Genomic DNA, 15,098 nt, shown 5'->3' on the forward strand with positions numbered 1-15,098 from the left:
TCAATGATCTGAGCCCCTTTTCTCAAATATTTTGCACACACTATCTCTTTGCCTTGGAGACTACTTTCTACCCTCATGGTGGATTTCTACTCACTGCTTAACTCTTAGGTGAAATTATAGTTTCTCCAGAGACTTTCTGTGACCTTTGGATCAGGTTAATTCTGTCTGATTAAAGTACCCCAAACACTGTATACACTAAAGTGGTGTGTTCAATGCTATCTTTTCCATCAGACTTCATGAGTATGTCTGTCTTGTTCACAGTTATATCTCTATTAATTAAGCATATGTCAGGTGCCTAAAGGCATTTGCTAAGTATTTCTTGATAGAATGAATGGAAGGATAAACACAAAATTTCATTGTGAGAGAAACTTCCTTACTCATGTCACTCTACCATTGCCTATATAATGCCAGATGTGGAGTGGACACTCAATATCATTAAATTTCATTTTATAAACATTTTCTTTGAGATAAGGTTACAATTGAATACTTAGAATTTTTAAAAGTAAGTTGTTTCAATTCTACCCTTTTAACTACTTGAATATCTTCTATAAATACCTTATAGAATATTTAGTATATCTGTTCAGACTTTGTGGTCAATGTTTCCCAAACACTTTTATTGTTTCCTTCTACTCTGCCTGATCTTGGAAGTTTGGAAAGTACTGCCCACCCAGGACTCCTTGTCTAGCTATATTCCCTGCCTAACATAATCTCATACAGTCTTGTAGGTATAAATGCCATTTATGGGCTGATGACTCTTCGACTTGCTGTGTAGGCACTGGAAATTCCAGATTGATGTAGCCTAATATTTTCTTGACATCTTTATTGGGATGACTAATAAGTATCTCAAACATGACATGTCCTAAACACAGTTGAAATTTTCTATCTTTTTTGACAATAACAAATTCTTTTTTCCTTAGGGAGACATGAAATGATCTTTGGTCACAGTAAAAAGTAGCAACAGAACAGATTTTTTACTCATTCCAGTGAATCAATGACACCTTCTACTATGACATAATGCCTCTAAAAGCCAGCTGAGCAGCAACAGCCTCACTCTGATGACAGCACTTTCGTGACCATATTCAGTAAATCCTTGAACAGTCCTGCCTGTGATATTCCACTATTGCCTGAACTATATAGCTCCCAGAAACCCAAGATGATATCAGGAGTTTTATTTATTTAGAAAATTTATTTTAAAAGTATATATAATATGTTTCATGATATAAAATTCTAGACATAGTATTGAATAGATTTAAGAACAGCATAATGGAAAATATAAATGTTCATTTTTTTCTGTGTATATCATTTGTGCATTTATTGTCTTTTGCTAGGTTTGCATTTTTCTCTTTTTAAAAATTTCATTTTTTTAATTAAAGTTGACAGTCAATATAATTTTATATTAATTTCAGATGTACAACATAGTGGTTAGACAGTCATATAATTTACAAAGGGATTCCCCCAATATTTCAAGTACCCACCTGGCACCATAGTTTGTACAATATTATTGACTATTTTCCCTATTGTGTACTTTGCCAATTTGTAACTTCCAATTTGAACTTTTAATACCTTTATCTTTTTCACTCAACTCTCCTCTGACAACCATTAGTCTGTTCTTTGCATCTATGAGTCTGTTTCCGTTTGGTTCATTAATTTTGTTCTTTAGATTCCATCTATAAGTGAAACTCTGTGGTATTTTTCTTTTTTTAACTGACTTATTTCACCTAGCCCAATACCCTCTAGGACCATCTATGCTGTTGCAAATGGTGAGAGTGTATTCTTTTTAATGGCCAAGTAATATTCCATTGTATGAGGGGTGACCCCTAAAAAGTGGAATTATCTTCTTGAGGGCAGGCCTCTTGTACAGGTGAGTATTCTAGGAACCCTTCTCTGTCAGTGTCCTGGTTGGCATTACTGTGAGAGGCTGCTCAACTTCAGTGAATTTTTTTAAAGACTTGCAGTACATTTGCCTAATTCATGATGGGTGATTTATGAACACACCTGTCCACATTGTGCTGAGTGTTCAGCAGTTTTTCACACAAAACAGCATGACCTCTCTGCCACATCCTCCCTATTCACCCTTTGTCACTCTGAGCCTTGCACCCTTCACACTGGATGAAAAAATATTCCCAAAACGAAGTGTTTTGCCAATGTGGAAGAGGTGAAAAAAAATGGCAGAAACACTAAAAGATATCAAAATTGGTGAGTTCAAAGACTGTTCTCAGCAGTAGAAAAAAAGTCTCTGTAGTTGTATTGCATCAAAGAGAGTACTAGAAGGTGACTAAAGTGTAAACATGTAAGTAGAAATACAGAAATTTTTGTAAATAAATTTTTTTGGTTCCCCATCCTATATATGCACCACCACTTCTTTTTTTTTTTTAAAGATTTTATTTATTTATTTTTAGAGAGGGAAGGGAGGGGGGGAGAGAGAGAGAGAGAGAGAGAGAGAGAGAGAGAGAGAGAGAGAGAGAGAGATCAATGTGCAGTTGCTGGGGGTTATGGCCTGCAACCCAGCAATGTACCCTGGCTGGGAATCGAACCTGGGACACTTTGGTTCCCAGCCCGCGCTCCATCCACTGAGCTATGCCAGCCAGGGCTGCACCACCACTTCTTTATCCACTTGTTTATTGATATGCACATTGGTTGATTCCATATCTTGACTTATAAATAATGCTGCAGTGAACATAGGGGTACATATATTCTTTTGAATTAGTGTTTTGGGTTTCTTTATGTATATACACAGAGGTAGAATTGCTGGGTCATGAGGCAGTTCCATTTAAAAGTATATATATATATTTTATTGATTATGCTATTACAGTTGTCCTGATTTTCCCCTCTTTGCCCAACTCCACCATTCTCCCATTTTCTCAGGCAGTCCCCCACCATTGTTCATGTCCATGGGTCATGCATGTAAGTTCTTTGGCTACTCCATTTACTATACTGTACTTTATATGTCCATGGCTATTCTGTAACTGCCTGTTTGTACTTCTTAACCCCCTCACCTCTTCACCCATTCTCCCCCTGCTGCCTCCCATCTGGCAACCATCTGGTAACTAACTTCTTTTCTCTTGATGCTTTTAAGAATCTCTATCTTTAACCATTGGCATTTTAATTATGATGTGTCTTGGAGTGGGTCTCTTTGCATCCATCTTGTCTGGGACTCTCTGTGCCTCCTGGACTTGCATGTCTATTTCCTTTAGCACATTAGGGAAGTTTTATTTCATTATTCTTTCAGATAGATTTCCAATATCTTGCTCTTTCTTTTCTTCTTGTGGCACCCCATGAGGTGAATGTTGGACAACTTAAAGTTGTCACAGAGGCTGTTTAGACTATCCTCATTTTTTTTTTGATTCTTGTTTCTTCTTGGTGTTCTGCATAGCTGTTTTTTTCTTCCTCATGTTCCAAACCATTGATTTGATTCTTGGCTTCAACCAGACTACTGTTGTTTCCCTGTAAATTGTTCTTTATTTCATTTAGCACGTCTTTCTTTTCTGACTGGGTCTTTATGCTACTGAGGTCCTCACTATGTTCCTTGAGCATCCTTATAACCAGTGGTTTGAACTCTGCATCTGATAGATTGCTTATCTCCACATCATTTAGCTGTTTTTCTGGAGTTTTGATCTGTTCTTTCATTTGGGCCATGTTTCTTTGTTTCCTCATCTTGACAGCCTCCCTGTGTTTGTTTCTATGTATTGGGCACAGCTACTTAGACTCCGTGTCTTGGTAGTGTGGGCTAATGTAGTAGGTGTCTTGTAGGGTCCAGTGGCATGCTTCCCCTATCACCTAAGCTGGGTACTCCAGGTGTGTCCTTCTTGTGAGCTGAGTATAGCCTCCTCTTGTACTGAGCCTTGGTTCCTGTTGGCAGATCAATGGGAGGGATTTACTCAGGCCAGTCAGCTGTAACCATTGGCTATGACCAGTCACCACAAACCTCTGCCATCTGTGGAGGATCAGCTGTGCAGGGGCAGTGTGGTGGTGCTCTGACATGGTCTGCAGCTGTCCACTGGATGTGCTGGTCCTGGGGTTTCCAGGATGGTACAGGTCAGGTTCAGCCCCCACCTGTGTTTTGCCTGGGGCACACTGCCTGAGCTATAAAGCAATCTGGAATGGCTGCTACTTGTGCTGTGCTTGGAGATTCCCAGGTGAAGCCAAGCTGTGACTCTAATTTGGCTGCCACTAGGGTTTAGTGAAGCCAGCTGTTGCTTGCTTGATAGGATTTAGGAGCCAAGAGGAGCCATTCTTATGGAAAAGCAGCTTGAGTTGGGCCTGTAAATTGGGTGGGGTGGAGTCTCCTTGGATGTCCAAGGTGGGTCACACAATGTTAGCCAGGTTGATGGAGTCTCAGATATGGCACCAGCCTACTAGCTCTCTGGTATGTAAGGGTCAGCAAAGGGACAATGGCCTCTGCTCACCTTGATGCCAGACACTTCAGTCTCTCCCTATATGCCACTGCTGCCCTTCAAACTACCATCCTGGTGCTGGAGCTCAGTGGGAGCCAGTCTGAGTAGGTAAATCCATGTGTGCATTTCCTAATAGAGGGACTCTTTAGGACTCTAGCAGCTTCCTCCACCCACTAAATCCCTGCTTATTCTTGCAGCTAGAAGTTGTGGGGACTTATCTTCCTATGCACTTGAATCCTGGTCTGGGGGGCATGGTATTGGTCTGGGACTCCTTGCTCCTGGGATATCCCTCCTAAATTTTTATCCACGTGATGTGGGGTCAGCCCATTTTGTGTCAGCACCCCTCTTACCATTCTGGATGATGTGGTTTCTTCAATTCCAAAGTTGTCAGACTTTCATTCTACTGGATTTTGTAGTTGTCAGACTTCCATTCAAGTAGGTTTCTGATGTTCCTGAGTGATGGTGGTTCTATATTTTAGTTGAATTTTGATGTCACTTTGTGAAGAGGTGAGCCATTACCGTATTGGCCAGAAACTCTGAGAATTTACTTTTAGAGTAACGAATTAGTTAAAAATATAAATTAAGACTTAGCTATAAGAATGTCCATCTCAGAGAACATTTTTTAAGTACAAAATTATAAGATTCTACATTTCTTTATATAAATTCTGTTACATTCATGTATGATGCATGTATATATCCATTCACATTTCAATGTTAATGATAGAATATTGAATTCAAAAAGCGTATATGTCATGGATTCAACAAAATACAAATAACCCCAATATGATGAATCTCACATACCTATCTGAGTAAATGCAGTCAGTTACAAAAATTGTTGTATATGATTGTATTCGTGTAGAATACCTAAATAGCTAAAACAATCTATTGTATGAGAAGTCAATATAATATTTATCTTTTGGGGACATAGTGACTGAAAGAGAGCAGAAAGGGGATATCTGGGAGGCTGGTAATGTGTTTGTCCTGATAATGGTTCTGATTGCATGAATATATTGGTGAAAACATCTAGCAAATGACGGAAGCCAAGGTTTGCCTGTGCTATGCTCTGGGAGGGGCAGGAAAAGATATAAATAAGGTGTTACATAATATAAATACTTTAAATAACTCTCCTTGGCCTGATTTTATGTTCTCATAGTAGAGAACATACATAAAATAACCAGTTTATTATTCCTTATCTCTTCATTCAACAGTCAATAATTGAGAATTTACTATGTAGCAGGATGAGTTTTAGGTCATAAAGTGAGAAAACCAGCAGGTCACTGCTGTCACGGAATTTATATTTCACAGGAAAAATAAACAACAAACATCCTACTTGTCCATTAAAAATTAAAATGTATCAGGTAGTGTTAAAAGCTATAAGAGAATTTTGTAAAGAAAGATATTATGGTGAGTGAGTTGCTGCTTAAGGCTGGGTTGACAGGGATAGCTGAAGTGATATTTAAACAGATCTGAAAAAGAGTCAGCCATGAAAAAATCAGGTAGAGGAGACAGAAACATCAAATAAAAAATGACTTCTGGCTTTGAGAGCAGGCAGCTGGGTGGGTCAGTGTGGCTGTTTGTGTAGGAGAGCAGGAAGAGTGGCAGGCTGACACAGCAGGGCAGGGAGGGGCTGCATTTCTCAAGTGTGAAGTAAGTTTTTAGCTGCTTTTGAATGAGTCAGGCCTTGATATTTTTGAAACTGATTTGAAGGATAAAAGTAAAGCCTGTGCAGGTGTAAACAGGGCCGTAGAGGAAAATGGGATTGGAGAAGTATGCTAGGCGGAAGTAAATTCATATAAAATTTGAATCAACCTAAATAGAGGCTGAAGGCTAATTGGGAGTTTAATTAAGAGGACATGTTAAGCCAAACTTTGTTATTGCAATAAAAATGAGGATGTAGTTCAAGATGCTTTTTCCTCACTAGATGGGATAACTCAGCATTCCTATCAAGAGGTATATTATTATATTCCTGTGATTTAAACTCATAAAGTAAGGTTATTACTGGTACTTTTTTACTTTTTTTGTGGTCCTTTTGTCAGCTCTGGGAGTGATACCTTATGACTGATACTCTGGAGAAGACACATTTCATGCTTTCATTTAACAAATATTCACTGAGCAATATGATAGGCATTGGTAATATGATGATAGGAGATTGTCTCCTGCCCTCAGGAAGCTCACTATCTGGAGGGAGATAAGTAGAAATAAATTCTCAATTGAAATGCAGAAGTTTGTGTTACCCCAGAGGTAAGAATGAGGTGATGTTGTTAGTATAGGTAGCTGGATATTAATAAAGGAAGGGAGAAAAGGGAATCAAACATTATTAAGCATAATAAACTTGGGATCTGAATTAGATAATAAGCTTGCTTCACTAGAAAGTTATAGCTTCGCACATTTCCCAGGGCATCTTTCATCCTTAGGACCTAATTACCCAAGGCAGGCAGGAAGGATCATTCCAGAGAGGAATAAAAACAGTAGGGGACACTCCTCTTCTGGGCTCATGCCAAGTGGAAGTCAAGACAGTGAAGGGGGAACTAATTTTACTTTAAGGCATGTGCAGTAGAAACTAAGACGGCAACTACAGAAGCCTGTCCATCTAGCCTGGGGAAAGGATTGGATTGGATAAGGGACACAGAACTCCAGAAGGTCAGGGAAATAGATTGGTTAGGGGTGACCACATTAGAAGCCCATGAAAGATTGGGAAGTTGACTGGTTAGCTTGAATTGACACTTACTTCTTCCCAATCCCAAGATAATACAACCCAAGCTTAACAAAGCTCTCTTCTGTCTTTCTCTTGCACACGCCTACCACACTCATCCCATTTGCTCGTGTGTTTTCTCTCCATAGCAGCCATGTGGCCCTGGAGCCCAGGTCTGACCACCTTGGGCACACAGCCAGCCAGAGTATAGCTGGGAGCACAGACAGCTACCTGGATGAGGACAGAGACATAGACAGAGGCCCTATTTCTCAGGCTGATGAAGACAGGTCTGAACTTTTTCCATGGTGGGATGGATGGAGATGGAATAGTGGGAACCTGTGGGCAGTCCTTTGATTTTGCTTCTACAATGAGTCTTACCATATAACCTTAACCTCCCATATGTCAGTCTCCCAAAATGTGTTCCCTGTGATCCTGTTAAAGCACCCCTTTTCCACCAGCAGCATAGTGCAAGGAATTTTATCCCATCAGAGGGGGACTGGGAGAGTTGAGAAATACTTCTCAGGGAAGTGACACCTCTTCTAAGAGCTGAAGGATGAGCATGAATCATCCATGTGACTGCAGGACTTGAAAGTGGAGGGGTGGTGGCAAGAGGCTTTCCTGGAAATGAAAAGCACCTCACAGCCTAAGAATGAGAGATCCTGTGTCATAGTGAGAGAGGTTGGCTTAGTGGGCATGAGATCTATGCATTTGTACAGAACCCCATGCTTAGAGGGTCCCTATACTTGGATTAATACTTTGCTGTTGCCATCTTGAAATTCTTATTAATTTTGAACATGGAGTGTCATTTCAACACTGACTATGACAATGTAATCATTCAGTTATTTTTCTGAATCTTACTAATTCACTATTAACTACTAGATGCAGTCCTAGAAATAGATCTAAACCAATGCCTGACCTGGAGGGGAGAGCCCATTACTGAGACCCACATGAGCATTGGACTGAAGTATCTGGGAGGGTAATTATAACCAGGCTGGTAGGCTTTAGTAGAGCTGGGGTTGGGGGTGGGGTGGGAAGGACACAAGGAAAATCTAGCTGTTGTGAATTATTTCTATTGCCAACACCCAATTTTAGGCATTTATTTCCCTCTCAGTAAAAGGCCAGGTGTCCTACACTTACCCCTTTTCTTCATGTTCCCCAGGTTCACCTGTCACTAAAGGAATTCATGTGCAAATAGACCTTCTACAGCACTGTGTCCAAATGCCCTACTGCACACCTTGTTTTCCAAAGATTGCTATGAGACTACTCAACCACACCAGTAGTTGGGGGTCTCCTACTTATTTCCTCTTCCCTTGCTTCTTTACTACTTCCAATTTCAAACACAGGGCCCTTTTTGTCAATCCTGCTAATCATACCAAATTAATTATGTCAGGTCAAAAAGTCTGTTCTATGTTTACATGGTAAAAGTGACCCCAGGACTTGGTTTATATGGCTTTCAGACCTTTAAATAATTCCTGCTAAGGTTATAATAGATAAGGAAGCAAATGATGGATGCTGATCTTTTGCCTCTCAGGTTCCTCAGGGATTTGAATTATGGTGGTGAAACTCTCTGTGCAAAGTGAGGTGACCACTAATTGGAAGAGCAGGTAACCATATGCTGGTAATCTTGGACTCCTAAGTCCACCTACTGCATGAATGAAAATTCTCTGGGCACCATGCTCTGTGTTTCATTTTGTTTGCATCTTTAGGGTCTCTGTAGGCCTGGCCCTGGCTGACCATGTGAACCTGCTCTTCCCAACCTACTTTCTCTCTTTAATTGATCTCATTCATTACTATGGTTGTGACTTATAGACTATGACTCAGTGATAATTAAATATTTTTAAAATTTTAGTTTTCTTTTTTATCTGAAATATATGTGATTATACTGAACTGGAGTAAGAGAGATGGGTTTGACAGGTGGTAGCTGACGTTTTTGCTAGTAGTTTCGTGTCAATGAATTGCAGTGAACTTGACCTTATTTATATTACACATAGTAGTGCATAACTGGAAACTTTGGATGAATACAGTAACATTAAATTACACCTAAAACTTCTAAGACCAAATTCATTTTTATTCAAATAGAGTTTATTTGCTTTCTTACACTTGTATTTGAGTATTCACGCAGACAATTTTTAACATTTTTATGAAATTTGAAGTACTACTGTAGACAGCTGTTCTACCAGATAATACACAACCTGATATTAATGTAAAAAAGGTTTTTATTCATCACTTTTTCTGATAGACAAAACAATGACTAAATAAACTGATTAAACTTTAGTACTGACTTACAATTTTTCAAATACCCCTGGATGTTTGTACTTACAGTATCCCTTCTAGAACTCCTTCAATTATTTGTATGACTTTGTGATTACACAGAGTAAATTTAAAAATTCAGAAATATTCTTCACTTCTACTGTTGGTGTGTTCTAGAACCTTGTTCTAGGTCTGCTTGAATTTTTTTTCTTGTTTAAGATACAAATGGTGACACTTAAAATAATACTAACAATTACTACAGACCCAACCACTAACAACACCAAAGAAGAAATGTTAATTCCAGAATTAGGATGATTTCCATCAGGACTTGGATTTCCATCGGGGCCTGGATTTGGAGGAATGTCATCAGGGTTTGCCTGAGGAATAAACAAAGCTACTTGTGCAATGTTGGATACTTTTGATGTCAAATTGCTTTTATCCACACTTTGAATGGCAATGAATATGTGGGTTGCATTTTCTTCTGAGATATTTCCTGGTTTAAATGCAAAGTTTTCCTGGGAGTTGGCCTCATTTGGTGACAGCTCAGTAGTGTTTACTTGCAGGGCATCATCAAAATTGTCTCTTAGTTCCAGGATATTTCCACTTATTCTTACGATATACTGTTGAACTGAGGAAGAAACATGTAAATGAAGTTTAGAAACTAGAGCACACCATGTTAAATTCCTTTTTGATTCACTTTCCTCAAAATATTGTTTAGTGAGGCCAAGTTTGTACTCATATCCAAAGGCTTACTAATGTTTCAATATAAGCAGAAGTATCATTTTTAAACTTTGCCATTGCTACCTTCTTTGTTTGAAAGTGGGTTCAGTTAAAATGCGTCATAGTTGATTGATTGAAAAATACATCATTATAAAATTAATATATGACTGAATTATCCATCAAAAATTGTTCTCCTCCAATACACCCTTTTACCATTGCTTTTGCATGAGCATCTTCCACTTAGTCAACACCACATAACACTTCATCCTTACCTTTTCCAACATCGAAATCGTCTCCTGGTGCTGTCCATGTCAGCCTGATCACAGCCCCATCAAGTGTGGCCTCCAGGTCTGTGATTTGACTTGGTGGGTACATGTCAGGCAAAGGAGTTGCTGGAACATTTGAAACCACAAATGCACCTCCAGATGCTGTCCTGGTGAAACTCTCCAAGTTTGTTTGAGTATCCTCATCAATTTCAGGTCTTGGTGGATTCTTTTCAATTTCCCCTGCATTAAAAGTTTCCTTGGTTACAACGAACACAACCTATTAGTATTTTCAAATTAATCCCCATCCCACTTGTCCTCTGCTTTTATATGTGTGTATACAGTATATATACTACATATAATATATAGTATATGTATAGTATATATACTATATTTAATATATAATATATACAAAGAATGGGACAAAAGTAAGTTTACAGTTGTGAGTATGTGAAACAAATTTATTCTTGTAGTATTAATTATTGTATTATTTCCCATATGAAGAACTGTAACCCTACTTTAGCCCCTCCATATATATATTCACGTAACATTTTACTAAGTTTGGTAACAAAGTTATAAGCATCCCTTTGGTGAGAGAATTTGTTTTCTTTAGCATTCTGACTAGGATATTGTGGAATATAAATGGATAAGGACCAGGCTTCCCTGAATGGGAATAATGTTATACAATTCAATATATGCTTTTGAAAAAAGGAATTTCTTTATTTCTCAAATTCTCTTTGAGCTGGGAATAAGCCTGGGGAAATTACTACCAGTTCCCTTCTAAACACTTGTGCCAGGTTCTTCCTTCCTCCCTGTTGCAGGTGCTAAGGAACAAATACTTCAAGTTATATTCCAATTGTCAACAGAAAACCCCTAAAAGTCACAAGATAAAAGACAAGGGAAAATTAACAAAATTGCATTCTTAATCCTTATCACCACTTTGCTCAATACATATGTTCTTTTGACTTAGTAAAAATATTCAAAATAAATATTTACCCATTTGTGTATGTTTTATGTAATCTAAAAAATAAATTCTGCCACTGGTTTATGCTTAAGTACATAACAAATTAGCCTGTTTCCTTTACCCTTAGTTGAAATTCTGGCATGTTATTATTGCTATAGGTAAGGAGCTCTAAATTAATATAATGGCTGACATTTATTGAATGCTTACTAGACGACAGACATTGTACCAGAGTGAAGCAGGAGACAGCATAGGAAGAACTCTGAGACAGCAATACTGTCACTGGCCAGCATTTATCACCCTGTTTGCCAGGAAACACCCTTTACCAATTAGGTAGAATGAACAGTAAACCGAGGCAGGGAGGAGGAAGGAGACAAGTCTCAAATGCTAACTCCTAAGCCTTTTCTAATAATATTGCCAGGTGTTTCAATATCACAAGAAACACAGTATTAGCAAGGAAAACAAGTCCTTAAAATTTTATATAACATTTCCACTATCTGGGAAAAAAAGCCTTGAAATTGTGCTTTTATCCCAAGTCCTGAATGTGGGAGAGGGTCCCTGGTGCTCAAAGAAAGAGCCCATAAAACAACTTTGGTTAACTGCCTACCTCTGGTCACTATCTGTTTTACAAGGGAGTCCCTGATACTTATACAGAAAGAGCCCATAAATAATTTTTGGAAAGTACCCCAAATTTAAATTAACTGCCTCCTGTCAGGTATTTGTTTTACAACAAGATGACCCAATGGAGTCTGGAGCAAGATAAGGATTCGGACTGATAGACCCCCATTCATCCCTAAATTTGGGTAGTCACATTTCCCCAGGAAAGCTGGAGCCACATTTACCCATTAATCAATATGTAACATTGTTTCCCTCCTATCCCACCAACTATGTAAGTCCTGAGAACAAAGGACTCTCTCTTTTTCAGGGGCTCAGGGCCTCTGGCTACCTGGCCTCAGGCTGCCCAGGGGCTTGCCACCCTGTTCTCCAGCTTCTCTTGCTTTTCTCACCCCACTTTGCCCTGAAACTTTGCCTTTCACCCCCTACTCTACCCAGTCTTGTTCTCTTCCATGGAAGCAGACCACTAATAAACTGATTACATACTACTAGGTTTGCTGATATCTAATTCTTTACATGTGTCAGCAAGAACCAGGTCTCTCCGGTCAACAACAGCATAGGTTAATTTGAAGGCAAACCCCAGTATGACTGAGACCTTCATTCCAGAAATGGGAAAAGCTATACTTTGAGTTGTAAAATGTTTGAAGTCTTAATCATGTCAACTCATGATTATTCCAGCCAGCACTGGATTTCAGAGATCATGAGTTACTCACCATCCACTACCCAGCCTGGTATATATGCAGCTCTGTTTGGTGGATGCCTTAAGTTTCGTGTGACGGCGTTTGCTCCTCCATGAGCCCGTATTTTTAAGCTATATCTGCCATTTACTGAATAAGCTGTAAAATATCTGGAGTAGACGCCATCATTCTTGAAAGTATCAGCACCTTGTTATAGAAATGAAGGAGTAAATTATTAGTGTAAAGAAAGAGACATGTATTCATTTTTAGAGTCAAGCACACGGCCTTTGTAAGCCTATTGCCTAGATTGGGCTCCCCATTTTGTGACTGACCCCTTGGGGAATATTTCCATTACACTCTATCAACCAGTATATTGTTAAATTGATATCCTTGAGTTATGATCTATAGATTTACATATAACACATGTATAAATTATATATTATTTTGTAATATACATACTACACAAATATACACACTGATACTGATGTGTGCATAATAAATACCTTCACTTTATCAACTTATATGCAGGTTATTGTAGTACTCTTAGGATTTCTCAGCCAAGTGGTTGGTTTGCAGCTCTTACTTTATCTAAACACAATTATGTCATCTGTGTTCAAGTCAGAAGGCTCTCCACTAGAGAGAAAGTATATTAGCATAAGACTTAATTCTCACTATAATCACCTATAAATTACTTATTTTGACATAATCTTCTGCTACTCCTTTTTTTTAATCTTCGCTTCTTGCTCTTTGATCCATGAACTTCCTGGTTCCTGATAGTGGAAAGACCCATCCATTGTTAGAATAAACTATTGGGGGACTTTAGGAGAACTGTATGTATCACAAGTATATTTCTTGGTATTACAAGTACTGAATTTATTCATTAAATTTCAAACACAGTCCTCAGGGCATTAACATTCTAAGACAGAGGCTCTTGAAAAGAGGTCCTTGGACCCACAGTATCTGCATCTCTCTGGATTGTATTAGAAATGCAAATTTCTTAGACTTTCTAGAGAAAGGCCCAGCATGATGTGTTATAACAATTCTCCAGGTGGTTCCTTTGTTAGCTGAAGTTTAAAACCCCTGCTTCTCAAGTCACTGACAGTGACCAACATATCTTTAGGTAAAGGCATTCCAAATTAGCTGAGTAACCACCTGGTAAAAATCTTGAGAAATCACAAGACACCCATAAGTTTTAAGTAGCGTGGAAAGGGTAGGGGAAAAGGAAGAATTAGAGGAGAGTTGAGGAAAATACTGTCATATCAGGTGAAGTCACTGAGGTGAACCAAAGAATAATTTTACCTTCTAAGTTTTTCAAAGGGCCAACTCTTGCTGATGATAGGATTATTAATTGACTGAATTAATTACATTGTGCATGATACTGATGGAAATTCTGTGATAATTTAGATGTCTATCAGACTGGTTTTTCCCTTACTCACTCACCTCTCAAAAGATGGTTCAGTTGCCAGAATAAACCAGAGTCTATGGAAAAGGTCTTCAAGCACCACTTATCCATAGAGACCATGGAGACAGCATGGCCAGTGCTGTGTCTTGTTTCCTGCCAGTCAGACCTGGCAGGAAAGTGTATCTGATGCCCTTGTGGTGTCCCCTCTTCTCCTGTGGCAGTTCTCCCTGCCCCTGGGCCTCAGTTTCCAGGATTATATGTGCAGTTTTGGAATTACTCTTGCCTGTCCTTCCTTCTTTGCTGGGGACCCAGGTTCTACCACTTAACCACTTATGGCTGTTGAGCTTCACTCTCTCTGGCCAAACTTGATGATGTGCCCCTAAGAAACACTTGTTCAGAATTCTTAATACTGTCCTCAGTTGCTTGAATGAGACCTATTTGGTGATAGCTCTATTGTGATAGGTTCTATTTGGTGATAGACATTGATAGTCTCGATGACAAACAATAATGCTGACATATAACATTTAGTGAGTGTTATTATGTACAAGACATTTGCTAACCACTTTGCAGGTTTTACCCAGATAGAATTTCCTGCTGTTCCTGCTGTTCATCTATAATCTGCATCATTTCTCTTGGTATCTCTCACTCCCCCACACTGCCACTGTACCCATAGCATATCCTGAGTTATGAAAATATAAGCTTATTCTTTAAAAAAACCCTGTAAGTTACCTGCACCATTATCCAAAAGTTCTAAAACTTCTGTTTTTCCACTGTTTGATTCGATGAATGCAGTCACATTGGCTCCAAGAATGGGTATATTCCTTTGTAGAATTTCCGCATAAACAATCATTGGGCTGGGGAAGCTGTTTGAGTCTTTATTCATTTTAGCATTCACTGTGATTGGAGGCACAGAAGAATTTGCTGCCCGAGAATTAACTGTTATAGTTAATGTTTCTGGGTTTGTTTTGGCTTGAATGCTGTAAGTCCAAACACCCACCTAAAAATTCAATGGAAATATAGTAAGTATCCAAGATCAAACTATTTTCTGCATTTCCATGATTCAACTCTAAAATAAATCTTAGAAATGTGATGCAGAATAAACAAGATTTTGAGATTTCTTTTGA

The 15,098-nt window shown here is 38.7% G+C and overlaps 1 protein-coding gene across 1 annotated transcript in view; it reads right to left on the reverse strand.

The window, feature by feature from the left end:
* Positions 1-9,136: 9,136 nt before the first annotated feature.
* Positions 9,137-15,098, reverse strand: part of LOC123816509 (calcium-activated chloride channel regulator 4-like) — a 34,097-nt gene continuing 28,135 nt past the window's right edge. The window contains exons 11-14 of the mRNA XM_045835512.1: positions 14,704-14,971; positions 12,609-12,779; positions 10,329-10,562; positions 9,137-9,964 (exon numbers count right to left, since the gene is read on the reverse strand). Coding sequence (XP_045691468.1) covers positions 9,510-9,964; positions 10,329-10,562; positions 12,609-12,779; positions 14,704-14,971 — 1,128 coding nt within the window. The 3' untranslated portion in view covers positions 9,137-9,509. The remainder of the gene's footprint in view (positions 9,965-10,328; positions 10,563-12,608; positions 12,780-14,703; positions 14,972-15,098) is intronic.

This window comes from Phyllostomus hastatus, unplaced genomic scaffold (genome assembly GCF_019186645.2).
Source record: "Phyllostomus hastatus isolate PE091 unplaced genomic scaffold, TTU_PhHast_1.1 phas_contig_209, whole genome shotgun sequence".
Classification (NCBI taxonomy): Eukaryota; Metazoa; Chordata; class Mammalia; order Chiroptera; family Phyllostomidae; genus Phyllostomus; species Phyllostomus hastatus.